The sequence below is a fragment of the Rousettus aegyptiacus genome, unplaced genomic scaffold, assembly GCF_014176215.1.
Source record: "Rousettus aegyptiacus isolate mRouAeg1 unplaced genomic scaffold, mRouAeg1.p scaffold_m13_p_1, whole genome shotgun sequence".
Lineage (NCBI taxonomy): Eukaryota > Metazoa > Chordata > Mammalia > Chiroptera > Pteropodidae > Rousettus > Rousettus aegyptiacus.
The window spans coordinates 42,074,475-42,102,369 of record NW_023416284.1 but is presented as its reverse complement, the minus strand read 5'-3'; the positions used below and the strand labels follow the sequence as shown (position 1 = coordinate 42,102,369).

The 27,895-nt window shown below is 31.9% G+C and overlaps 1 protein-coding gene and 1 pseudogene across 8 annotated transcripts in view; both read left to right on the top strand.

Moving 5' to 3' along the window:
• DOCK7 (dedicator of cytokinesis 7) overlaps positions 1-27,895 on the top strand; it is a 154,703-nt gene that overhangs the window by 105,998 nt on the left and 20,810 nt on the right. For 4 of the 8 annotated variants that reach the window (XM_036234638.1, XM_036234665.1, XM_036234668.1 and 1 more), the window contains 11 exons: positions 2,092-2,261; positions 3,242-3,396; positions 11,801-11,983; positions 12,097-12,253; positions 15,508-15,604; positions 17,950-18,046; positions 18,426-18,560; positions 19,445-19,597; positions 25,326-25,484; positions 26,139-26,239; positions 27,174-27,366. In XM_036234638.1, coding sequence (XP_036090531.1) covers positions 2,092-2,261; positions 3,242-3,396; positions 11,801-11,983; positions 12,097-12,253; positions 15,508-15,604; positions 17,950-18,046; positions 18,426-18,560; positions 19,445-19,597; positions 25,326-25,484; positions 26,139-26,239; positions 27,174-27,366 — 1,600 coding nt within the window. The remainder of the gene's footprint in view (positions 1-2,091; positions 2,262-3,241; positions 3,397-11,800; positions 11,984-12,096; positions 12,254-15,507; positions 15,605-17,949; positions 18,047-18,425; positions 18,561-19,444; positions 19,598-25,325; positions 25,485-26,138; positions 26,240-27,173; positions 27,367-27,895) is intronic. The other 4 variants (XM_036234678.1, XM_036234672.1, XM_036234654.1 and 1 more) reach the window with 1 other exon arrangement.
• On the top strand, positions 15,041-15,159 carry LOC118606613 (annotated as a pseudogene).

The window sequence follows — 27,895 nt, the reverse complement described above, 5'->3', positions numbered from 1 at the left end:
ATTTGCTGTCTAAAATCTTTCATTATAATAAGAAAGTTAAGACTATGAAACAATACACTATTATTAAATGCTAATTTCATAATACATAGATCTGTATAGAAGAATAACACTTGTCATAACATTTGTAACATTGAATTATTTTTCTGTGTTTCTTTTACGAAAACAAGCTCTCTTAAAACAGACACAACCTCTTATCTCCAACATCTAGAATAGGATAGACATTACAGGTCCTGCATAACTATATATTTAATAGCTGATGTGATTGAGTATCTTAGACGAAAGGGCTTCGTGAAGACGGATGGATAGAGTTTAGATAGGTGGAAGTCTGGGGCTGGTAAATGCTGAGAGATAAGAAATACATACCCAAGTTTGGCAATCATCACTGGTGATACAAGAAGTTGAAAGGGAGAACATAAAAAGCAAATAACCAGAATTTGAGACTTGGAAAGAATAATGAGAGAGAAATATGAGGAAGGGTGGCAACTATTTGGAGACTATATTGAGAAGAGAACATGTAAGATGACAGTGCCAAGTAGGGAGAGCTGGAGAATGAAATCTGAAATATGTTCCTCACATGTGGTTCTTGACAGTATTTAAAAATAAGCTTTCTGAATAAAAATCTGGAAGGGAGAAGAAAGAATATTCAGCTAGATCTTATATGATCTAAATGGCAGACAAGATCAAAGGCTCTGGAGTAAGACTATTTCAAATCTCGGACTTTAAATCTATATGATCTTAAAAGAGATAAAAGCTACTATTTACTGAGGAAGGCAATGTACTAGTCACTGTGCTAAGCACGTTACATAAATTATGTAACTTAATTCTCACAAGCACTGGTAGGTTATTACCCTCATACGTAAGTAGGAAAATGGGGGCTAAGTATCTTTGAAAAATCAGTTAGCTGTTAAGTGATAAAAGCTAGTGCGGTACCATGTTGTAAGCATTCAAATATTGTTAGCTTCAAAGAAAGGGAGTAGATATTAGGAAGTAAATGTAAACACATACATTTGGGAAGTTACTACTGGAGAAGTCGTATAATAGTTTTACTATGAGAAGTACTATAAAAGCGAAAGGAAACTAGTTTCAAGTGAACATCTATTCTCAAGATAGGGAAGGCTTATTTGAAGAAAGAAAGGAAGACTTTAGTGAGGGGAAACAATGAAGCTATTGAAGAAAGATGGGATTCATTGAACATAGGCGGAGATTACTTTCTGAGAGAAGGTACAACTTTTTTTGAGACAAAAGGAGAGATGATCTGATAGCTATAAAGATGGAGATGTATCAAAAGATCTGACCAGAACAAATTCAGAATGGCTACTCTTTCTTTAAAAAGTTGGTATTTTATTGAGATTGATGGTGAGAAGCTTAGGAGAGAGAATGAGATCTGAAACTGATGCCAGCTACAGCATAAAGGCCAGTGGAAGTTGGGGGAATTTTTAATTAGAATGGTTTGCATGGTCATGGCGCCTTTCAGTCTAAGAAAAAGGCAAAAAAAAAAAAAAAAAAAGTGAAGATGAGCGTGACCCTTCTTAGTGTGTTAGCCCAGTGAAACTCAGGGGTTTGAGAGTGTAGAAAAGTTTTAAGTACCCAGTTAAGGCATATGAGCAAAGAAATTCAGTTAAAGAGAGATGTCACTCGCAAACCCAGCCTGTGGACTACATGATCTGTTAGGTGGAATGTTTTTCTTTCAGAAAAAGAAAATACAAGTTTATCTTTGTTAAATGTGAAGAGATCTCACTTGATGAAATAAAATTTATAACTGCTTAAGATTTCCCTTTTTTTGCTTTAAAATATAACCACAATAGGTCTTAAGTTATTTAATATTAAAATGAACTAAATAAGGAGTTAATGTAAAAAATATTCAGATTTACTCCTAAGTCAATTTGTATATTATTTCTTTTTCCTCAATTTTTTTTTGTACAGACATTTATTAATTTTAAAATGAGGTGTTTTGTAGGAATACATACAAATATGTGGCAAAGTGAAGAAGTTGAAAAAAATTGATTCAGTTCCATGACTTACTATTTGCCTTAAAGATATTAACTAATCTCTGTGACCTTACTGCTTCTTCTTCATCTTCTTTTTAAATAGACTGTTTGGATTGCATAGAAAAGTCATCAATATGGTACACAATTTACTATCCAGTCATGACTCAGACCCACGGTACTCTGACCCCCAGATAAAGGCTCGGGTGGCCATGTTGTATCTACCTCTGATTGGCATTATCATGGAGACTGTTCCTCAGCTGTATGATTTTACAGGTACTTAGTATATTTAAGACAACTTTTAAAGACAAATCTCAATGTATGAAAGTGTAAGAAAATATCTCAAAGATAAAGATCTTATTTGAGGAGAAAAAATATAAGGACATAGATAGTGTATAAGTAAACTGTGAATACTTAACTCGATTACTGAAAAACTTTTCACCATGTGGGAGACTTCACTGTAAGGTTTCTATAAATAGTTCTTATGAATTTTAAAATAATGATTATATAGCATTTCTATCCCTACCTATTAGGAAATAGGTTGTGTGTGCATGTGTATATACTGTTCATCTGAAATAAGAATACAAGAAAACCTGGCAGAAGTTTACTATGCTCAATGTCATTTTATCATATACATATAATAAAATTAATATTCACTTGTATAACAAGAATTATGTTTATTGCTAACACTGGGTTAATACGTTGAAGTTTGGTTGCTTTTTAAAAATTAGAACCTATAAAATTTTATTCATCTTGCTTTTCATATTTAGAATTTACTTAAATTCCTTTATTCACTCTGAAGAAAGCCCTGATAAAGTACTTCCAGTTCAATAAAAAGAAAAACAAACATTATTTAGTACCTAATATGTATTAAGAACTTCAACAGGTGCTGGTGATAAAAAATAAACAACTCCTTGCCTTTAAAGGACTGATAGTTGAGTACTTTTCCCAGTATTTTGATCACTAACATGAGCTTCCTTATCTGAAAGCAGAAATGTTTAAATTATTAGATCTTCTTTTACTAGCAAGTTAAAGTTTACAAAACTATAAATTATGGTTGTAGGAATGAGTTAATATTTAAAATATTGTTTAAAAGACCTAAATCTTAAGGATAAGTATCACACGTTAACAAGTTGTTTGTTTGTTTTTTTTTTCAAAAATAATGGAGACTTGGAAGGGGAATTGCATGCTCAATAACTGTTAATCAAGCTAAACAGAAGTTTCATTTATTTATTTTTGGATTATTTTTTTTCCAGAAACTCACAATCAACGAGGGAGACCAATTTGTATAGCCCCTGATGATTATGAAAGTGAGAGCGGAAGCATGATAAGCCAGACGGTTGCCATGGCAATTGCAGGAACATCAGTTCCTCAACTAACAAGACCTGGCAGTTTCCTCCTCACATCAACGGTAAAAATCAACCCTCCTACATAAGTTTATTCTGGAAGAACAGATATTTGCAAGGATGTATCCTTAAATAACTGAGAATATTGTGTTAGCTGAGGCAAGAGTACTCTGAGCTTAATTTATTTTGTGGAAACATTAAGTTCTGAGAATATTGCCTTTCTCGTACCAAGTTATTTTATAAATTATTAATTACCTCAAGGTTTATGATATAAAGCTATATATTCTCCCATTAAGAATTTTGAAAGTTGCCTTATTTTCTATATATGTAAATATTATACATATGTACATTCAAATATATATTAAATCCATTTTAATATTCTCATTTAATAAAATGAGAATTTTTTAATCTGCGAAGATTTATACTTTTCATGTTTAAAAAATTGATATTTACTCTGCCTCTATAATAAATGGGGGAAAGGAGGAAACAAACTACCAGTAAAGCAAGATCAATTTCTAAAAGTTTTAAAGGACTTTCAGAAATATGCAATATTTATGGAAGCTATTCTACTTGACAACTTAGAAAAAAGAGTTTACTGAAGTGATTTACATATCAAAAGATTGACCCATTTTAAGTGTACAATTTCATGGATTTTAATATAATTACAGAGTCGTACAGCCATCACCACAATCTAAGTTTAGAACATTTCCATCATCCCTGTAAGCACCCATAGGCCTGTTAGCAGTCACATCCCCCAGCCTTAGACTTCAACTGTGCTCTTTGCTGTGTGGCTTCTTTCACTAAGCATAATGTTTTTGAGGTTCATCCATACTGTAACATGTATCAGTACTTCTTTTTTTTTTGTAATTGCCAAATAGTATTCCTTTGTATTGATATATTCGATTTTTATCCATTTGTCAGTTGAAGATTTGAATCATTTCCACTTTTTGGACATTAGCAATAATGCTGCTATGAACATTTGCATACATGTCTTTGTGTGCATGTATGTTTTTGGATTTTTCTTAGGTAGATACTTAAGAGTGGATTGCTGGGTCATATGGAATCTCTGTGTTTAACATTTTTTGAGAAAATTTAATCTCTTTTTCAAAGTGGCTGCACCATTTTACATTCTCATCAGTAGCGAATAAAGGTTTCTAGTTCTCCAAATCCTCACCAACACTTCTTTTTATCTCTTTTTTATCCTAGTCACCTTAGTGGGCATGAAGTGGTATCTCATTGTGGTTTTGATTTGCATTTCCTTAATGTCTGCTGATGATGAACACCTTTTCATTTGCTTATTGGCTCATCTTTTTGTTCATCTTATTTAGAGAAAAGTCCATTCAAATCATTTGCCATTTTAAAATTATGTTATTCATCTTATTATTATTGACTTGAAAGAATTTTTTATATATTTTAAGTACAACTAACTCCCATATATGTGATTTGCAAATATTTTTTTCCATTCTGTAGATTATCTTTTCACTTTTTGACGGTATCATTTGAAGTGCAAAAGTTTTTAATTTTGGTGAATTTTAATTTATTGATTTTTTCTTTCATCACATGTACTTTTGATATTATACATAAAAAAGAGTATATAAAGTGCATGTGCAATTATAGTAGAATAATAGAAGATACAACAGTGTATCTACCACCCAGCTTCAGAAATAGCACATTGTAAATATCTTGGAAGTTCTCAGTCTGCCTTCAATTTACTCCCTCTCTCCCTTTAAAATGACTACTATTCACAATTTTATTGATTGCGCTTTTCATTTTTAAAAACTTTTCTATATTACACATGAAAGTATACATGAAACATAAATATATGTTTATAAAATATAAAACAAACACCTTTATAACCACAAATCAGGACAAAATATAGAACATGGCTATTTCCAGAAATCCTTAGCTTGTACTTTTGTACCACAGCTATCCACCAAGCTCCCCCATTATTCCAACTAACTAACTACTGCTTAGTTTTGTTTATAATGTTACCATATAAGTTTTCATATATAAATAGTTTACTTTTTAATTTAGTTTTACATTATGTAAGTCTTTAATATTCACTTGTTACAAATTATTGCTATAATTCACTGATTTTTACTTCTGTATGACATTCTATTGTCTGACTATAAATTTTTTGGTACAGTTTATTTACTAGTTCTGTAGATAGATGCATGAATCATTTCTGATCTTTGGTTATTACAAATAGCAATTCTACAGATTCTTTTATATGTATCCTGTATGCATGATTATACTTTGAGTTAGGGTATTTCCTAGGAGTGGAATTTGCTCAATCATGTAATATGTGTATCTTCCTCCTTACCAAATATGCCAGGGTGTTTTCCAAAGGATTCATCTTAGTTTATACTTGCACCTACAGTATGAGTTTCCATTCCTTCACATGTTCATCAGCACTTAGAATTTTCAGACTTTATAAATTTTGTCAATCTGGTAATTTATAGTTGTATTTCATTTTCTTAATATCTTATGAGGGTGTGCACAATTTCATATGTATGCTGGCCATTCGGATTTTCTCTTTGGAAGTGTCTAGAGTTTTTTGACAATTTTCTCTTCTGGGTCGTATGCCTTTATTTATGACTTGCAGGAGGAGTTCATATGTTCTGGATCAAGCCTGTTATCAATTATATTTTATTGTTCAAATATTTATGTGGCTTGCTTTTTCACACACTTAATGGCGAGTTTGATGATTAGAGTGTCTCATTTTAAAATACTTAAATTTGTCAGTCTTTTCCTAGTGTTTTTGTCTCTTATTTAAAAAATTTTTGCCCTATTCTATATTTGAAGGTATTCTCCTATTTTTTTCTTAAATGCTTTTTTTTATTCTGTCTTTTGTATATAATTCTAAACTTTACCTGAAATTGATATTTTTATGAACAGTGGAATTTAAGGGCCCAGGTTCATTTATTTATAAATACAAATCTATATAAATTTTTAGAATCAGTTTATGAAGCTCCACTAAAATAAATAGACAAAAACTAATGAACCTGATGGGATTTTGGCTGAGAATCTATGGATTAATTTAGGGGAACATTGATATGTTCAGACTGTTGAATCTCCTAATCCTTGAACATGATGAATCTCATTTTTGGGGCCTCCCTTAATGTCTGTGACTACATAAACTTTTATAGTTTTCACCAAAGATGCCTAGTACATCTTTTGTAGATGTATTTTCAATCTTTGACAATTGTTAATGCTTTTTATTATAAGTAATATAATATAATTATATATAATAATACTCTTACAAATGTCATCTTTTTCAAAAATTCTATCTTCATTTGTTGATCGCTTTTGTGTAGAAATAGAATTCATTTTGTACAATAATACTTATTTCCAGCAGAATTACTAAACTAGAAACTTATGTATAGATTTTTTACCTACATACACAATTACATCATCTATAAATAATAGGAGTTTTGTTTCTTCCTTTTAGTTTTGTTTCATAATTTATTTTACTGGCTAGAACCTCCAGTATAATGTTGAATGGAAGTGGCGATAGTTGGCATCCTTAAAGGGGAAACTTGCAACATTTCGTTCTTAAACATATGTGCTATCATTTTTTTTAGGTGCCCTCTTATTATATTATGGATGTCCCCTCTGTTCCTAGTTTACTTAGAGTTTTGTTTCTAATATGAATAATTGTTGAATTTCATCATGCTTTTTTTGTATCCGTTGAGATGCTCATTATCTTGCTTTTGATCTTTCACTGTGACCTCTTTCAATTGGTTTTTTAGTGTTAAACCATACCTCAAATTCCTAAATTAAACCAAACTTTTTTGTGATTGTGTATTAATGGATTTTATTTGCTATATTTTGTTTAAGATTTATGTATATATGTTTGTATGTGAGATGGTCTATAATTTTTCTTTCTCATAACATTCTTTTCAAGTTTTGGAAGCAGTGTTAAGTTAGACAATTAAAATGAGCTAGGAAGTTTCCCCTTTTATTCTGTTCTCTTTAAGTACTTGTTTAAAATTGGAATTATTTCTTCCTGGAATACTTGAAGAACTTGTGGGTGAAACCATCTGTACCTGCAGTTTTCTTTTTTTGAAAATTTAAAACTCGACTGATTTAACTTCTTTTATGACTGTAAGAGTTTTCAAGTTTTCTACTTTTTTTTACACTGGTTTCTGAAAACTTTATTTTAGTAGAAGTTTATTCACATTTGTGACAAAGTTGTTCTCAGTATCTTATGTGGTTTTCCAAATGTCTATGGTAAATGTAATAGATAGAAACTGTAGTAGATGTAAACATTTTCATTTCTGTGACTGGCTTTTTGAGACTTTTGTCTGTAACCAGGCTCAACAGAAATTTGTATACATCTTTAGTTTCTATAGAAAACCAATTTGGGGGCAATATTGATCCTCACTTTTGAATTTTGTTATTTATTGCCATCTACTTTCTTCGGGTTTATCTTGGTGTTTTTTTTCTAACTTCTTTTTTTTTTTTTAATGCCAGTTAATTTTTTTTCAGACTGTATTTATATAATTTTTCTCCCTTCTGGTACTTTTTCTAACTTCTTGATATGAATGTTTAACTCACTAGTTTTCATCCTTTCTTTTTAGATACATATTTTAAACTTATACATTTTCCTTTAATTATCGTTTTAGTTGCATGCCACAATTTAAACATAGCATTTTCATTATTCAGTTCAAAATATATCTAAAGTTCATAATGATTTCTTTTAGACTCTTGCTTGGGCTATTAAGTTGGGTTTTTTTTTAAATTTTCCAGTCATGAAAATTTCTAGTAATCCTTTTGTTTCAGATTTTGGCTTAATTGCATAAGTAGAGAACTTACTTTGTATAATTTCAGATATATTCGTGGCAAGTGGTTTTATGGTCTAGTATATGGTCAGTTTTTGCAAGTATTTTATGTATTCCAAAAGAATGATATTCTTCAGTTGTTATTCACAATGTCTGTGTTTGTCTGTTATGCCCATTCTGTCAAATTTATTAATACTATTGTTTAAATATTCCTTTAATGTATTCTGTCTGCTTATTCTAACATCCCACTATAATCGTGGTTTTGTAATTTCTACTTGCTCTTCTGTCAGTTTTCTGTTTTCTTTCAGCACATTGAGGACACTGTTGCCACTGTCTTCTCATTTCCATTGCTACTTTTGAGAAGTCAGCTGTGTCAAACTGTTGGTTCTTTGAAGATAATTTATCTTTTTTTCCATCTTGCATCTTTGTTTTTCTCCATAAAATTGATTTTCCGTGGTTTCATTCTGTTGACTGTAGTTTTGAATTTCTTTATATTGATTCTGCTTTGTATTTTTTGGACTTATTAAATCTATGATTCAGTATCTTTCTTCCAGTCTATGAAGTTCTTGACTATTACCTGCGTGGATATGTCCTCTTTTCCATTCTCTTTCCTCTTTTCGTATTCCAGTTAAATGTATGTTAGTTCTTTTTATTTTATCCTCTATGTCTTTACTCTTCTTCTGTATATTCCATCTTTTTGTTGACTATGCTTCATGCTGGATTATTTCTTTTGATCTACCCTCCAGTTTACTAATTCTTCCCTTAATTGTAATTGATATTATATTAAAATAATCCATTGAGTTCTAAATCTGGTTATTGTGTAAATTTTTTTCAGTTTTCTAAAGTCTATTGGTTCTATTTTTTCAAAAACACTTCTCTTTGTACTTTCAAGCTTCCTTTCAAATTTTTAAACATTATTTTTTGGACATGGATGCATAGAAAGTGTGATTGTTTTATTTTTTTGATAATTTCAGTATCTGAAGTCTTTGTGTACCTGTTTCTGTTGTCCGTTTTGGCAGTTCTCACTTATGATGTCTTGCTTCCTTGAGGGCCTGGTTCTTTGACTATGTACTGAACTTCGTAGTTGCAGTATTATTTGTATGTATAATAAGAGTCCTGGGATTGTGGTCTCTTCCTTCAGAGATGATTCATTGATTGATAATACCAGACCAGAATTCAGAATTATCCTTTTATTAATGCCGTGGGAGATTACGGGAAACAGTCCTTTGGTCATTTTGGGGGAGTGCTTGATTCTCTCATGGAAACTTGATTAAAAAAGACTTCTGGGTACTGATCTCAGGTTGATTTTATATGCAGCAAATTTCTACTAATTTATGATGTGCTTTTTCAATCTATTTATTTTTTGATGAACACACATTCCCAATTTTAATGTAGGCAAATATGACCATCTTTTTGTCGCTTATGGTTTATGCTTTTTAGGTCTTATTTCAGAAATTCTGTCCTCCTAAGATCATAAATATACTCTCTTACATTTCCTCCTAAAAGTTTTAAAGTTTTACCTTTTCACTTTAAATTCTTCCTTTGTCCAGAATTTATTTTTTATACAATGGTATGAGGTAGGAATCTACTTTTATTTTTTTCTCTAGAGAATAAGTTATCTCAACACCATTTATTGAAATACTGTATCCATCCACTACTGATTCATAGTGCCAGTTCTATTACATATCAGATTTTCATTATTCTTAGGAATTTTTGCTTCATATTCTATTTCATTACACTATTTGTCTACCCATTTGCCAATATCAAGCTGTCTTAATTATTTTAACTCTTTAGTAAATCCTACCTGGTTCTTTTTTAAGAGTGTCTTGGTTATTTTTGGCCCTTTGATCTTTCCATTAAAATTTCAAATTAACTTGTCAGTTTCCAGGAAAAACCTGTCTGGGAATTTGATTGGAATTGCAATGATCCTATAAAACATTTTGGGGAAAACTCAACCTCTTTTCATTATTGATTGAGTCTTTTTCATCTTTGTCTGACATTCTTTAAAATATATCACTGTGTTGTTGGTTGGAAGGGGATATAAGAAATGTTAGTATATACCTATTTGTCAAATTCAGAAAAATTAAAAAATTTTATTTCTAAAAAATCTATCATTGAGAATTCAGTCAATATATTTATGCATACCTGAAAGTTCAGCTATATAAAGTACCTACTTTTTAGATAAAGATGCATTTTCCTTTTCAGAGGTTGTGGATTCGGGGGTAAAAGTCAATGCTATTTGTGCCCAGGTCAGAAGCAGTATAACATAGTGGTTAAGTGAGTTTTTGTAGGTGAATTAATTGACATATGCATATGTAGATATAGTAGATATAGTTTTGGTCTCTGGAACCAAACTTTCCTAATTTGAATCCCAGTCTTACCATTTACTGCAGAATACTTGTACAAATACTTAAACTCTTAGTGTCTCAGTTTTCTGTCTCTGAGATGGGGTAATAATGTTCATCTCTTTTAATGGTTGCAAGGGATAAGTAAGTTAATATGCATAAAATGTTTAGTATAGTGCCTAGCACAGAGTAAGCATTATATGTATGAGTCAGCTGCTATCATTATCATCATCCAGGACAGAGAAAAGATTACGGTAGAGGTTTAGATCATGATTTCAGCAATTAAGTATGTTCAGCTTTTCTTTGTCTTTCCTCTCAATATATCTTCATTACTTTCTCATTATTATTTAGCATATTTATTAACCAAATATTAGACTGTGGTATAAAGCTGAAAAGTAAGCTTTGGAGTCTGGTTAACCTGGACTAAAATCCTGGGTTTACCTTTTCTTAATATGTGATTTAGGGCAAATACTTTGTCTGTAGCCTTTAGTTTCCTTACCTGTAAATTAGAAATAACAATAGTTAATATGGCTTCATAAAATTATTATGAGTTAAATAAGAAAAAGTGATTAACATAGTGTCTAGCACATTTTAAATTTGTTATGTTTTGTCATTATTATTGTCATCCTGTATACTTGTCTGTAAAATTGAGATGATACAACCTGCTTGGTAATATTGTTGGAGGACTAAATGAAATAATCTACGTAAAGAGCTTAGCATAATGACTGGAACAGAATAAATATCCAGTCAATAAATGGTATTGTAAACAAGTTCTTCTAAAGTTTTCATTTGTATTTCACATACTGTATACTAATATAGATTGAAGACTGAAAATAGCATCTTAACCTTATATGTTGTATGTAGAAATGCTTTTTACTTTTATATGGTCTAAGACTTTTCCCTTTTGTCAGTGGCCCTTGACAGGAAACAATGATTCTCTAAACCTTATAAACATTTTGTTATTACATTCTGTTCTTATACTTCTGTTATTTTACTGAATCAGTTGTGTGGGTTTTTTTCCCTTTATTTTCATCATGTCGGATATTCTGTGGTAGATATTTAGTTAATAATAGTATCTTTTAGTTTTTTGCTTTAATGCTTTCTATTATCATCTGCCAGAAGCTCTGCCACAGATTAAAGCAATCTCCTATTGCCAGGAAAGGTTCGCTAAACTTCAGTATATGACTTATACAAGTATTATCTAAATTAAATGTTGTTTTTAAATATTTGATTATAAGCAATTTTTGTTTTTATTGCTTTCATAAGTAAACAGCTGACAACTCACAAAAAAGAAATGGTCATTGATTTTTCTGTCTCATTCTACTGCTCTTTATTTTCAGAGTGGCAGACAACACACTACCTTTTCGGCAGAATCAAGTCGAAGCCTTTTGATCTGTCTACTTTGGGTTCTCAAGAATGCAGATGAGACAGTTCTACAGAAATGGTTTACAGATCTCTCAGTCCTGCAACTAAACAGGCTATTAGACCTGCTTTATCTCTGTGTATCCTGCTTCGAATACAAAGTAAGTGATTATTATGCCATTGCAAAGAGAAACAAGAAAGGAAACAATGTGGAAAAGGAAGAAGAAAATTTTCTCAATGCCTCTTCTTTCCTTTTCTAATGTTTAAATTTTAGGGAAAGAAAGTGTTTGAAAGAATGAATAGTTTGACCTTTAAGAAATCAAAAGACATGAGAGCAAAGCTTGAAGAAGCTATTCTTGGGAGCATAGGTGCTAGGCAAGAAATGGTGCGCAGAAGCCGAGGACAGCTTGGTACGTACACAATGTCTTCTGGTGAGGATTTTTCAGTTTCTCTGAACTATATATTATAAAGATCATTGTTGGAAGTCTTCAATGATAATTCTCCACTTTTGAAAAAGTATTTTTGAATGTAACTGTGAATTAACCCAAATAACCATTTCTCTGCATGAATTCAAGTTAGAATTCTGGTTTAAGTACAGTAAACATACTTCCTGATTTGCTCTGGATAGAGTCAGTTTATTCTTGTTGTCCTTGTGTGATTATTAATAGCATCCCTTATGTTAAAAAGTAGACTTTTTTTTTTTAGAGCATTTTTAAGTTCACAGCAAAATTGAGCTGAAGGTACAGAGATTTCCCATATACCCCCTGCCTTCACATATGCATAGCCGCCTCCCTTATTATCAACATCCCCCACCAAACTGGTATACTTGTTACAATTTGATAAACCTACACTGGCACTTCATCTTCACCCAGAGTCTATAGTTTACTTCAGGATTGGTTTGCTCTCTGTGTTCTACATTCTATGTAGCATCATTTTTTACTCTTAAAAGTTTCCTAGTTTGCACAATGAATTAATATACCCTATATGAAAGGCAAAAATATTGCCCATCAAACTCATATATCAAGGAGAAGAAAACAGTTTAGTAGTCTTAGAGGCCTGTTTCTAATCTCAGATCTACTACACATTAGCCATGTAACCTTGGCCAAGTCACTTAATCTCCCTACTTTCCTTTTCCTCATCTACCTGTAATTGTTTTGTAGATTTAAAAAGTTGTGTAACTGACCTTATCTTTGTGGGGAGCATTTGCATGTGAATATTTCGTAAATTCTAAAGTGACACAAATAATATTGTTGCCGAGAGCTCCCTAAGATCAAGGACATGGCTTAGTCATCTGCTCATGATGCATGCTAACAGTTCCTCATATATTTGTTGACTTAAAATATGAATGTACATGAATATTTTTTAATTATCATTTTCTAAAAGGCCATTAACATAGTGATTATTTAAGTGAACTTAAATTCCTTCATATGCAATGTGTGTTTGGAATTTAATAATGAATAAGACGAAGTCTTTGCATTTAATGGAATTTATAGAGCACTATTTTTATATACAGTTTACAATGTAACTATGGATTTTCTCTTAACTCATTATGTATAACATCCTCTAAAAAATGCATGAAAATTAATTTTTATCTAGGTCATTTATTACCAGAAGCTAATGAATAATTCTCATCTTTAAGATAAAGAAAATAAACTCATAGAAGTAAATACCTATCTTGCCTGAGATTATAAAGGAAATAACAGAACCAGGATCTTTTGACTTCCAATTTAGTGTTCTTCATATTATACCACAGATTTTTCTGAGGTTTATTGTTGGAAAGAGTAGAACTGCTAACAGTGTTTGTTACATTTTTAAACCTGTGGCCTGAGGACTGTTACCATTGTTTAAATGTAAGAATTGAAGTTCTATATGTGGAATCTTAAATGAAACAAAACAAAAACTGAACTCATAGATACAGAGAACAGAGAGGTGGTTGTCAGAGGCAGGGGAGAGGGGCTGAGGGGTGGAAGAAGTGAGTAAAGAGGGTCAAAAGGTCCAAACTTAAAGTTATAAAATACAAAAGTACCAGGGTGTAACAAATAGCACGGCAACTGTAGTTAATAACACATGTTGTGTATTTTAAAACTCAGAGAAGATCTTAGCTCTCATCGTAAAAAAAAAAAAAAAATGTATAACTGTGGTGATGAATGTTAACTAGACTTATTGTGATGATAATTTCATAATAAATAACATATTGAATGATTATGTTGTACACTTTAATGCTGTGTCAGTTATATCTCAATTTAAAAAAAAGAATGAAGTTCTTATCTTATTAAAATTAAGCCTTTACAATTCTTATTTACATGTGGACATTTAAGCTAAGTCACCTAGTGGTAGACATTCTTAACTAAGGAGATGAGAGACAATTTCATGAAAACAGGTTAATGATAAAAAATGTAAATAGATCACAGATATTTATTTTGTTAACTATCTTAATATAGGTGTATCATCTTGTTTTTTCATAATTTTTCTTAAAAAGTGTCATGTTTTTCAAAAAAAGAACATTAGTTTTCTCATTGAAAGCCTGAAATCATGACTGATTCTGTCGTTTAAATGTATATGTATGTCTCCACAATTCCCCGTGCCTTCTCTGCTCCTGATGGATTTGTGTGAAATCAGTTCTATTGCTGCTGCTCCTTAAAGGAGCCCATACTGTTTAATATGCCTTCTATCCTAGAAACCTATCAGGAGAAAGCCCCTGTCTTTTTCTTGTCCTGCCTTCTGTGGACCAAAAGAAGTAATTACTTTAGGAATCCTTTTTATTTTCTTTATTCATCAGACAAAAACTTATTGCGCTCTCAAAATGTGTCAAAAACTTTGTCATTCCTAGACATGAAGTGATGGACAAATTGGCATAATCTCTATTATTAGTAGTTTATATATTCTTGTGGCCATAAATGCTATGGAGAGAAGTAAAGCAAATAAGGATGAGAGGAAGTGTTAGAGAATTGGGAACATCTTTCTTTGGAGGTGATGAATGATTGGCCAGTGAAAATATGAGGGGAAGAACAATCAGGTGAAAGGAACAACAACCATAGCACAGGTCCTAAATGAGAAGCTTATATAGTGAGACTATATACAGAACATGCACACACACACACACACACACACACACACTCTCACAGAGTAACTGGTGGCATAAGCAAGAGGGAGAATGGTAGGATGAGGTCATATCATATAGATATGGTTAAGATTTTGAGACAGTTGTCTATAGCCATGTCTATAGCCATGCTGCCTTGGACAAGCCCGATCCTGTCTGATCTCGGAAGCTAAGCAGAGTTGGGCCTGGTTAGTACTTGGGTGGGAGACCACCTAGGAAGACCAGATGCTGTAGGCATTAAAAAAAAAAAAAAAATTGTAAACTGACAAGGTTCCTGCAATCTGTGAAGTTAACCAAGGATTGCCTCGCCTGAAAAAAAAAAAAAAATTGAGACAATCGCTATTAAAAAACTTCTTATTTAAAAGGGTGTTTTTTATATTACATGTAGCAAATATAGTTCTTCTGTAACCATTGAAAAAACTTTTAATAAAAAGTACGTTGTTAGGTTTTTCCATTTGTATTGAGGATTAAACTGGCTGTGTATAAAATCAATAATTTTGTGCAGTGTTTCTTATATGTTTACAAACATACATATATGTGGTCCTACTAAAATAACATTCTAAAAATGACTTCAAAATTTGACAGAGAGAAGCCCATCTGGAAGTGCCTTTGGAAGTCAGGAGAATCTGAGGTGGAGAAAGGATATGACTCACTGGCGTCAAAACACTGAAAAGCTTGACAAGTAATATAACCTTTTTTTTTTAATATTGCTGATGGGTTTGTTAGATTTTGATTGCAAGAGAAAAATGATTAGTTTTAGTGTTACTTTATTTATGTTAGGCATTCAAATCTTAGAAGACAAAATAGTTGTATTTAATTTTTAATATATGTGTTGCCAAAGCAAGCACTAAACCTAATTTTTGAATTTTAGATTTAAAAAGATTTGGAGGAAGAATTTTCCATATGGGATAGTGAAGCAGAATGTTACATATTTTAAATGTTAACCTCATTTTCCACCAACAACCCAGCATATTTTGGGTGTCACAATGAACTAAATATTTCAAGGATAAAAAAAAAAATTAGAAAACCTTTGCTCTCTTGGAGCTTAAAATATAATTTAAAAAGGCAAAACACTGCAGGTCTTCTGCTTCTAGCATGGAGGCAAGCCAGATACACTGACTGACCCTGTTGCCAAAAACAACTAAAAATGTATTACATGAGCCTGGGATCCTAAAGACTGTACCTTCTGCATATGGGGAACTAGAACTAAACCTGTCTCACTTCCAGGTGACTGCAGGTAAAACTACTTGGCCCGAAACCTGGAATCAAGTCAAAGGGCCACATATTTTCTCTTGAGAATTTGTGATTATAGTTTAGCCCTCAAGTATCTTGACTGGACCAAGAAACTTTGAGAATTTGGTGACTCACTCATTCAGGTTTGCCTAGCATGTCTAATTTTAGCACTGAATATTCTACATCCCAGGGAACTCCTCAGTCCTGTCTTAAAGCAAACCAGGGTGATTGATCACCCTATCTGAAATCCATATTCAGCCCAAGCATTAGAGGATTCTTACAGATAAACCTCTAGAAACATTAGTTCACACAGTAAAATATAAAGCACAATACAAGGCCCTGGACAAGTTTCAGCCAAGAGAGAAGCAACAGACTCAGTACCATATAGATGAGAGTTTGGAATTATCAGAAATGTTCTTAGTCTCTTCAGGCTGCTGTAACAAAATAACACATGCTGGGTTGCTTGTAAACAACAGAAATTTATTTCTAATAGTTCTGGAGGCTGAGTCGTCCAAGATCGCGGCATTAGCAGATCTGGTGTCTGGTGAAGGCTCTCTTCCAGGTTATACAGACTTCTTGCTGTGTCCTTGTATGGTAGAAGGGCAAGCAAACTCCCTGGAGCCTTTTTTATAAAAACTCTAATCTCAGTCACAAGGGCTCTGCCCTCATGACCCAATCACCTTCCAAAGGCATCCTCACCTCCGAATATCATTACCTTGACCATTAGCATTTTAACATATGAATTTCTGGGAGATGCAAATACTTAGACCAGAGCAGATAGTGAATACAATATAAATATGTTAAAATTTTTAAGCTTTGAGTGTCAGCTTTTCTTTCTGTGTCTGTCCACGTCCCTTTCTTTGATCATTTGTCCGCATGTGTTATGGAAATCACAAAGCAGCCAAATACTCTACTGTTAGTTATAGCTTTTTATCTACAATTGTATAATGTGTTCTCTCTCTTTATCTTCTTGTGTTCTAAGGAAGCCTTATTTTTGGTGTTTTCCCGATTCTTATTGTTTAACCCATCTTGTCATTGTCATGTTTCTTCCCAGAAATCTCTCTGGAATTTTATGTTTGAACATTGTATATTTTCTTTGTCAATTTAATTCTAACTTTGCTGTATCCTCTCTTTAACTTGTAAAATGTAAATTAATAAACTATTTGCTTTAATGGTAGTAATAAAGATTCAAAGACGAACATCTAAGAATTTCAGAAAGTTAGCATTTAATATGTCCTTGGACTTTTGCTTTGATTTATGTACCATCTTGTCTATTTAGATGTAATATATAGTTTCTGTATATGTATTGCTACTAAAACAAATGTGTAGTTTTTCTTAAATTTTTGTTTTCATTAAATAATACTTTTGTACATATTTGATATTCAAGAAAACCACTTTATTGGCATCGAGTTATTTTGTTTCTAATGAGTGATTTCATCCAGCCTCACTGAAGAGTTAAATTGTTTTCTGCATCAAAATTTTTCAAAAATTTTGGGAAATTAATATGAAACATTAGAAAAAAATAAGTACTTTTATCCTAAATTATTATATTGAAATTCTTTGAACGTTTTGAATGTTGCTTTACATGAAACAGCCCTTAATGCAAGCCCACATAGCACCACCTACTGTCTGTGCCATTCAGAACAAAACAATGTGTTTTCTGTGTTTGCTGTATCTCTGAAAGTTAAATATTTCTGCTTTTAGTCGCATTCTGATACTGTAATAGTGTGAGAAAATGTGTATCAGCACGGTCAAAAAAAGATAAATATAATTTCTTATAATGTTTTATATTAGGTCAAGAGCGGAGATTGAACATGAAGCGCTGATCGATGGAAATCTGGCTACTGAAGCAAACCTCATCATCTTGGATACATTAGAGGTTGTTGTCCAGGTAAGAACACAAAGAAGGGGAATTTAAAGTATAGATTTGGTAAATTGGGGTAAGGGATAAAGTATTTACTAAGCCATATAATTACATTTAAATATCAGTAGTTCCTAAAAGTTCTATCTTCACTTCTCATTTAAATACTATCCAACTTTTCCCACGCTTTTCTTCTCTTATCCAAATCCTGGTAACCACCTCTTTCTTGAAGTACTCCTGGTTCTTATATTATCATTGTCTTTTAAAAAATATATATTTGTCAAAAAATTTAAATCATTTCTTCGATTTAAAATTTTAATTAATTTTTAAAAATATATTTTTGATACATATTTTATCTCCGTAACCAAATTTCAGGTGCATCTCTATTTTATTTATCTTTAAATTGCAGACTGTTTCTGTAACAGAATCCAAAGAGAGCATCCTCGGTGGGGTGCTGAAAGTGCTACTACATAGCATGGCCTGTAACCAAAGTGCGGTTTATCTACAACACTGTTTTGCTACGCAAAGAGCTCTGGTTTCAAAGGTAGGTTAATTTTGTACCTGCAGACTTGTCAGGCTTTATTAACATTGTCTAAGATCATTTGACATGTGCCTTGGTTAATATATTTATAGTTAAAATTTTAATAATAACCCGAGACCCCTGATTCTTGTTTGCCTCTCTTCTACTGCTTGCCTTTTGGAATTCTTATTCAGATCACCTTTAACCAGTTTCTGGCTTAAAAATAGTAGTTTTGATGTGGAGGAGGGCCTGAAATTAATAGCCGATTTTAAATTGGGAGCTTTTCATTATTTTTCTTCATCCTGTTCTGTCTACTCCTTATTAACATGATTTATCAAGAATTCAACGTATAAGTAGTTCAGTCTGTTGAAATTAACATATTCTGTGTTGAATGGAAAAGAAAGAAAATTTGTTCAATTACTTTAAATATTTATTTTCTATGTTTGTTTTCCCCCAAAAGTATTTATATTCTTAGATCTTAAGGGTAGTTATTTCATCTTAGATATCTGATAAGATGGAATACAGAGATGTTGATTAAACTTAACCAGTGAAAATAACTTATACACTATTTTGTAATAATAAAAACATGTAAGGAATTATTACACATTAGTTACTATACTGTTTTATGCACATTATCTAATCTAAGATAGTTATACAGTCCCATGTAGATAATATTATTAGGCTCATCTTATGAATGAGAAAACTGATCCATGGTCACACTATTACTAGCTAGCAAGTGGCATAATCAGTATCCAAACTCTGTCCACATTATCAACCATTGGCAAAAACTGTCCCTTAACCATTCTTTTAATTCTTGGGCTATGGTAACAAATCTCTAGTTTAGGCTATCTTAACATATCTTTGGAACTTTCAGTTCATAAAGTCGGTGTTGGTATTGCTTTTTACAGTTCCCAGAACTCCTGTTTGAAGAAGAGACAGAGCAATGTGCTGATCTATGCCTCCGGCTTCTCCGACACTGTAGCAGTAGCATCAGTACAATACGGTCACACGCTAGTGCCTCCCTTTACCTACTGATGAGGCAGAACTTTGAAATTGGGAATGTAAGTGTTTTGTCTCTCAATTTTATCGCCGGATTCATAAGGGAATGTAACTTCTGCAGCTATTAAATGGCTTTTTGGGGGTCATGGAATTATTTTGCATATTTTGAGTCTAATTCTAGACGGTCTTGATATTTCTCACTTTATGGGTAACATAAAAATCCAAATCTCTAATTTGCTTCCTGTACTAAAAATAACACATATAGTAGTACATACTTAGAATATAAGTGTATGTTGAGCTATTGTAAATTTTAATTATCATTAATTCAAATGAAAGTAATAATAAAGAAAATTAAAGGTTTAAATACCTTGGATTAATACTTTATATGCCAGTCCTTGAGGAATTGCATGTTTTTATTTAACTTTTTTATTTAATAATATATTCATGTATCATATTTTTCCTAGCTTTTTGAGTCAAATGTTTAATTAATATATTTTTACTCATGTAAATATTTAAGAATTAAATTTTAGAATTTTTCTGTGAGCACTCCTTTTGGTATCTCTTTGGTTCTGATATGTAGTATTTTCAATATTCTTGTTCTGTACATATTTTGTAGTTTCAGTTTGTATTTTCTTTTTAACCCAAACAATTGACAATCCTTTTAGTTTTAAAGTTTTTTTGTTAATTCTTAGTTTCATTGCAGTGTAATCATACAATGTTATGTCTTTTGTACTGTGTGTGTGTGCATTTGTGTGTCCAAATAATGTTTTTATAAATGTTACACAGGCATTTAAAATTTATTTTTAGAGTATTGAGTTAAAAAGAAATATACCGTATTAACTGCATTATTCTGTTTTTCTATTTTCTTGTTTATTTTTAATTCATTTAGTAAACTGACAGAAGTGATTTAAAGCATGCACATTGTCTATTTCTCCTTTAGCTCTTATTTGGTGAATCGATATTTATAACTATTTGGTATATTGATATTTATAGCTATTGCATCTCCTTATGAATTATTATTACCTTTACAATTGAAAAGGGCCTGAATTCCTGAATTGCTTTCATTTAAAACTTTTATTTTTATTTTTTGGCCTAAATTCTACCTTGTATGGTGTTAAAATACCTCTGCTTTCTTTTTAATTTGAACTTATTTCAGTTACCTTTGTCCTTTTATTTTTACTTTTTTGAATTACTTTATTTTAAATGTACCTCTCGTATACAACATAGAGTTGAGTTTCACTATGTAATACAGTCTCTATATTGAATTAAATCTTTTCATATTTGCTCTTATAACAGATATGTCCTGGAGTTCTATTGTATTATTTCATGATACCTCTTCTTCCTCTCCTTTTTTAAAAATTGTTTTGGTTGTTTTCACCTTGCACCATTTGGTCAGTTCACCTAATACTTTGGGTATAGTGTTTATCATATTTAGGAAAGCTTATATTGCTGCAATGATTGCCTTTATAATCATGTAATATCTTCAGTCCTCTAATTCTTTAGATCATGCATTCTCAGTGGAGGCAATATTGTCTTCAAGTGAGTGACAATTGTTTCTTACGGAAAGAAAAAACAAATCTTAACTATCAGTGTCACAGTGGTTTGTGGCCTTCCAAAGTTCAGCACGACCATCAGCACCTTACTCTTCACTACAGTTGACCCTCGAACAACGTGGCTTAGGTGCACCGAATCTACATTTACAAATCCACGTATAACTTTTGATTCCCCAAAACTTAGCTATTACTAGCCTTACCGATAATGTAAACAGTTGATTAACACATATTTTGTATGTTATATGTCTTATAGACTGTATTCTTACAATAAGTAAGCTAGAGAAAAGAAAATGTTATTAGAATAACCATAAGGAAGAGAAAATACCTTTGCAGTATTCAATCTGTGTGTAAGAGGACTTGTGTAGTTCAAACCAATGTTCAGGGGTCAACTGTATTTATTTCTCTCATTGGGTTTTATTGGGTTTTACATGAGCAGCACTGACATTAAGTTCATGGAAGGTAAAGAAAACACATGCAGGACTGGTGATACAAAACTATGGAGAATATATGGCTGTGATTTGGGGGACCTCAAATCAGTTGTTTGATCCCAAAGTCACATAGCAAGAGGTGGTCTATGTGAGCCTGTTGGCTTCTATTGTCTTCCTTGTGGTGGTTGTTTATGTCTGACTCTCAGTGCTTTTGTATGTGACTTAGGCTTTGAAAACTAAATTTTATTATTTAATTCAACAAAAGTTATTCAACTCGTCATTATTTATGTCAAGTGCTGAAAAAGAAAAATGTAAATATCCGAATGACCATCAAGCAGCTTAATATTATCCTGTAGTTGTTTATTTAAGGAATAATATTTCCCAAGTTCTTGATTATTCTAAGTTGTCTGTAATTCTAAGACAGTTAGGATGGTTAAGTTTTTTTCTTCAGACTTTGAATAATTAAAAGGGTGAGAAAGATTGGCAAAACTTACCAGATAGAAGACTTACTATAAGGGAAAAAAAGGTATTGAATACCATTTTCTTTTGGCTTTAAATATTGTTGTAGAGATATATGAAGACAATCTGATATTTTCTTCTCTTTTAGATAATGTTTTCTCTCCCAGCTACTTGAGTGATTTTTTTCTTTATATTTAAAATGAAATGCCTTTTCTAGACTATGTCATGGTGTTAGCAGATTTTTGTTAATTTTATCAGGCACATGATGTCTACTTTTATTTATTTCAGAAAGTTTTCTATATTTTTCCCCCAGAATTTTGGGTTTTTCTGCTAAGTACCAATTAGACATATGTCGAATCTGTTTTTCCTTTACTTTTTACCTATCATTGTTTCTTTCTGCTTTTAATACATTTTAAATTTCCATTTATTTTGGTTGCTTTTCTTATTTCTTTCCCCTCTATTGCTTACATGCTTTTCGCAACATCTTTCCCTTTTACCAATTTTATCTTTTTCTTTTCTACTTCTTTTTCAGGTAGTGTTAGCTCACATGTGAACTTCTATTTCATATCATCACTTTGCGATTCTTGTTATCCTTCCTTGAATTCTTTAATTTCTGCTTTGTTTTCCTTCCTAAAATTAATGGCTTCATAAATTTTTTATAATTTAAGGTAAAATATTTCATTTGAATTTACACCTGTTTCATAACAGCATTTTTATAATAAGTATTCTTTATCTGGTGAGTTTCATTGATCTTCTTTACCTTTCTATTAAAGTAGAATGAGTTGGATTATCTTGGCTAAGATATATGTAGGAAGTTCCTTTGGAATGTGTTTCTCATGGAACTTTGCTATTATGCACAGCTCTTGCCTAACTTTCTGAAATTTCTGATCAATCCCTTTTTCTCTAGTCCTCCCAGATTTTTAGCTCATTTTTTTTTTCAAGATAGAGAGTTTTATCACTTCAAAATAAGTCTCCTATTTAAAAGAAGCATTTTTCCCTTTACTTCTGAAATCTTTACCCTAGGATTCTTCACTGTTTGCTTTCCTTGCCTTCTATTGACTTCCTATCTTAGCTTGTCTTAGCAACCCTTATGCATTTTTCTAATGTATGGGTTATATCAGTCTCCTCATTTTGCTGAAAATAGAGTTTATGGATTTTTTCCTATTCATCTTTTCTTTTTGTATGAAATCCAGGAGAAGTGGGAAATTGCTCTCACACTATTCTATTTTTACTTGAAGCCAAGTCTTCTTTCTTAATCCGAAACAGAAGAATCCAGTTGTTTTATCGATCTTGCTTAGTTTTAAAATCAGGTTCCTCAAATTTGACCATGCTCAAATCTTTCTTGATACATTTTTCCATTATTTTAGGAAAGCTTTATATAATAGGATAAAAATAGCTAATTTATCACCTTAGTGTCAGGTAGTACCTCTAAAAAGGAATAAGTAATTTAAACTTATTCCTTGATTTATATAGTTCAACAGATATTAGAACAAAGTATTGAATTATATACTAGGTACTTTAGTGGGCATTGGACAAATAAATGGACAGTCTTTTTTCAGGTAACTTAGCACATAGTGGGGGAGAAAATGAACAGGTAATGCTTATCTAATAATAGTACCTACTTCAGATAGTTTCGTAAGGATTATATAAATTAATGTTAATTAAAATACTTATAACAGTACCTGGCACTGGGCAAATGCTGAATAAGTGTTTGCTGTTGTTAATATAAAAAGAGGTTAGCACAGGACAGTGTATAAGCAGAGAAAAATAGCTTATGCACTCAGAGATGAGTGTTCAGAAAGAGGAAATGTTTGAACTAAGGATGAAGAATTGCCTAATCCTATGGGTAAGTAGATGAATAGAGCTTTGTGCATAATTAGAAAGGCATGGAAATGAGAGAAGGACACAGGCAAACAGAGAAAGATTCATTTTTAGCCCTTCTTGGTGGCTATGGCTGGAAGAGAGAGTAGTAAGAGATAAAGTTGTAATTAAAAAGGCCTGTACTAAACTATCATAGGGCAGATACTTGTTCTGTTTATTAGTATACTTTCAGTTCCCACCATATAGTTTGACACATTACTGAGTCAATACTTGAATTTTATCCCCAACACTATGGGCAGCCATTGGAGTATTTTAAGGAAAGAAGTGATATGTTCAGATTCGCATTTTACAAAAATTTTCCTAATGCTATATGGAAGATAGACTTTAGGGGTAAGAAAAAGGCAGAATGATCAATTAAGAATTTATTACAGTAATCCAAGTAAGAAATGGTAAGGGTATAAACTAAAGCAATGACCTTGGGAATGGAGGAAGAACAGATTGAAACAGATTAAGGTATAGTAGTATGAATAGGATTAATGGTATGACTAATGAGTGACTACAAGAATAACAGCACTATTTATTTAATCAATAGGGAAAAAAAGGTATTATAGAAATGTTAAAATTGACATACCCATGAGACATTCAGGTGGAGCCAGCTAGTAAAATATAACAGCCTAGAGTTCTGGAGAGAAGTATGAGCTGAAGACATAGACATGTATCTATACTAGTCTAAGACTTGGATGAGGTTATTTAGAGTATGACTAGTGAAAAGATTTTGACAGAATCTTCAGGAACACTGGTATTTAAGGAATAAAGGAGACAGAAAAGGAGTGGCTAAAAAAAGTAGGAAAATTAGGATAAAGTGGTACCCCTGAAGATAAGGCAGGAAGTTTTCAAGGAAAAGTAATTCATACATTTAAATATGCAGAGATGTCAAGTAGAGTACTGACCTCCCAAAAATCTTGGGTTTGGCAGTTACTATGTTATTACCGATAACCTTAGTGGTTTCTTAGTGGTGAATGGCGGAACAAAAATGAATTTACACTAAAAAAGGGAAAATGTAAACTCTTATAGGCATCCCCAAAGATTCTACCTCTAAATTATTTATGCATGATGTCTGTTAATTAGGACCTCATAAAATGGGCTGGAGTTTAAAGACTGCATCTATCACTTATGAATTTTGTGATGTCGGTCAAGCTTTATAACCTCATCTATAAAAATGGTGTTATTATTAATAACATATACCTTCTAATAGGTCAATGAAAAGTCTTATGCACAACTTCTAGTTCGATTGTGACACATGGCTTTTTTTTTTTTTAACCCTGTTTTATAGCATATTGTTCACAGCAAGATTCTGTTTTATGTCCTTTTTAAAATAAGATTTCAACATGCTTATTTCATTACTTTTTACAAACAATTTTGCTTAGAGTGGTATTTTTTCACTAAACTTTCCTTTAGCAAGTAAAAAAAATACTTTTTCTTTAAGCTTTCTGTTATTAAATGCTGACATGACAATTTCTCTGTTACAGAACTTTGCCAGGGTGAAAATGCAAGTAACCATGTCACTATCTTCCTTGGTGGGCACATCTCAGAATTTTAATGAAGAATTCTTAAGACGGTCTCTAAAGACTATATTGACATATGCTGAAGAAGATCTGGAATTGAGGGAAACAACCTTTCCTGATCAGGTCAGAAATGCTGCTTTCTAGATCATTAATTGAAATAGGATTGTAAATAGGCACTTTCCAATTGTTAAATCAGACTTTGTTTTTTATTGGAGGAATCTTGTTTTTCTTTTAATCCAACATATCATACACCATAGATTGGGCTGAATTTTTTTGTCTCAATAAGCCACCCTTCCTTCTTGGAACATTTAATTAAAAGTGTTTAATTCTGTGAATTTATAACAAAAAGAACAAGTAGACTTAGGCAGTCTAGACAAACAAAAACCTGTATGATAAAACGTTATTCCCACTTATTGCAAGAGTAACTTTGTTAAAAATTTGTTTCTACAAATTACCTTTTGGGAAAATCAGAAACATAGGAGAGAATTTCCTTGTGTTCTTTTCTTATATCCACTATATCCCTATATTTTATTTCTGCTTTTAGTTCTTATTTCCAGATGAGAGACCTGAAAAAAACAGTCTGCTGAGGAATTTGTATAAAGTTTACTACCCTTAATCCACCATACTCCAGCATATTCATACTTTTCAGAACTCTGTCAATATCATTTGTTTTGAAATTATTTGTTCAGATGCTCATCTGAAATATCTTCCAAAATATTTAGTGATTGTGAATGAATGGCAATTGAAGAATGTTTTTCATATAATTCTCTGCTGCAGGTCCAAGATTTGGTTTTCAATCTCCATATGATCCTTTCTGATACTGTTAAAATGAAGGAACACCAGGAGGATCCGGAAATGTTGATTGATCTAATGTACAGGTAGCATTTGTTTGATTCACTTATACCTTGTATAATGGAGTTAAGTTAGTAAGACACAGAAAACATTGGATTAAAAGATAAACATGCAAATATTAAGTCATCTTTTAATGGTTGATTGACAAGCCAAAATGCACTTTTTTAAGCCTGCCTTTTCAGATCCCCATGCCACTTCTTTTAAGAACTATGCATAGTTGTTCAGTATATTTTTTGGTTATCAGAAAGAAGAAAAAATTTTAAAATAACCATAATACATTTAATTCCTTGGCATTCTGGGCCCTAGACATCTTCATAGGAAGGCTCAAGACCCATATTTTAAATGTAAAAATCAGTCCTTTAGGAAGAAAATATAGTGTATTGTTTTATCATAATATTAATTTTCCTGACTTTAAATATAGTTATGCCTGCAGGATAATATTTTTTAGGAGCACATTTTGAGAATTTTTAAATTCCTATTGTATATTGAAAGGTGTAAGTAAAATTTGAAACTTTTTCCTTGCCATGTAACCCTCTCTTCACAGTTCTAGAGTTTTTTAAAGGCACATATAAAATATTTTATATAAAATAAAGATGATACCATCTTTTATAAATCTTCCCTTTTTTCTTGAATGTAAAACTTATTTATGTTCCCATACCAAACACACAAATTCTCATAGTTTTTACCTTACCAATTATTTTCTTAATGGTCAGATTTTAATATGGCATGTCTTTTTTTAGTTACCCCTCCCCTCCAAGAAAACTAATATTACCCATTCCATGGCCCCACAGCTATTTCTCTACACATACTCGAAGACATCTTCATACCACTCAAAAACTTGTTTTAACAGGTTTTGTTAGATTACAGAAATTTTTGTAGATAAACCCTGAACAAGCAGTCTAAACTCCCTTTCAGTTTGGGAAGTAAATGCTAAATGAGAAGAATTTCTGTTCTAATTAGAATTGCCAAGGGCTACCAGACCTCTCCAGACCTGCGGCTGACCTGGCTGCAGAACATGGCTGGCAAACACTCCGAACGCAGCAACCACGCCGAAGCTGCGCAATGCCTGGTCCACTCGGCAGCACTCGTTGCTGAATATTTGAGCATGCTGGAGGACCGGAAGTATCTTCCTGTGGGATGTGTAACGTTTCAGGTAGGAATCTGCCAGATTTTCATTAAATCAAGGTATGTCCTTTTTGGTTTTAACTTTTCTCACTGGTGTTTAGATTCATCTTGTAAGGAAAGCATAGAGACTGGAGGTGTGCTTCATAAGAGTAATTAACATTTCACTATCACTGTCATCAATACATTCTGAAAGAGTACTTCTTGTTAATTCTCTTTCCACATTTTCTTCTGAATTATCGGTGGTATGTAAATTTATTCTGTTTATAGTACTGTGGACTCAAAATATTGAGAATTAGACTTCATTAGAGACTCTTAATTGGCCTTTATTTAACACACCAAATAATCCAACATTCTCAATTCCCTGTATAAAATATGCCAATACCATGACTCAGAGATGATAGTTTACTGTAGGGTTATATACCTCTAAGTCACTAGTTGACTTCTTTTCTTACCTTGAGTCAATCATGCTTTGCTTTTCTTCAAAAACTGTTAATGCCAGGTATGGGAAATGTCAAAATTTCATTAAATATTATGTCCTCTAATGAGATCTGAATGCA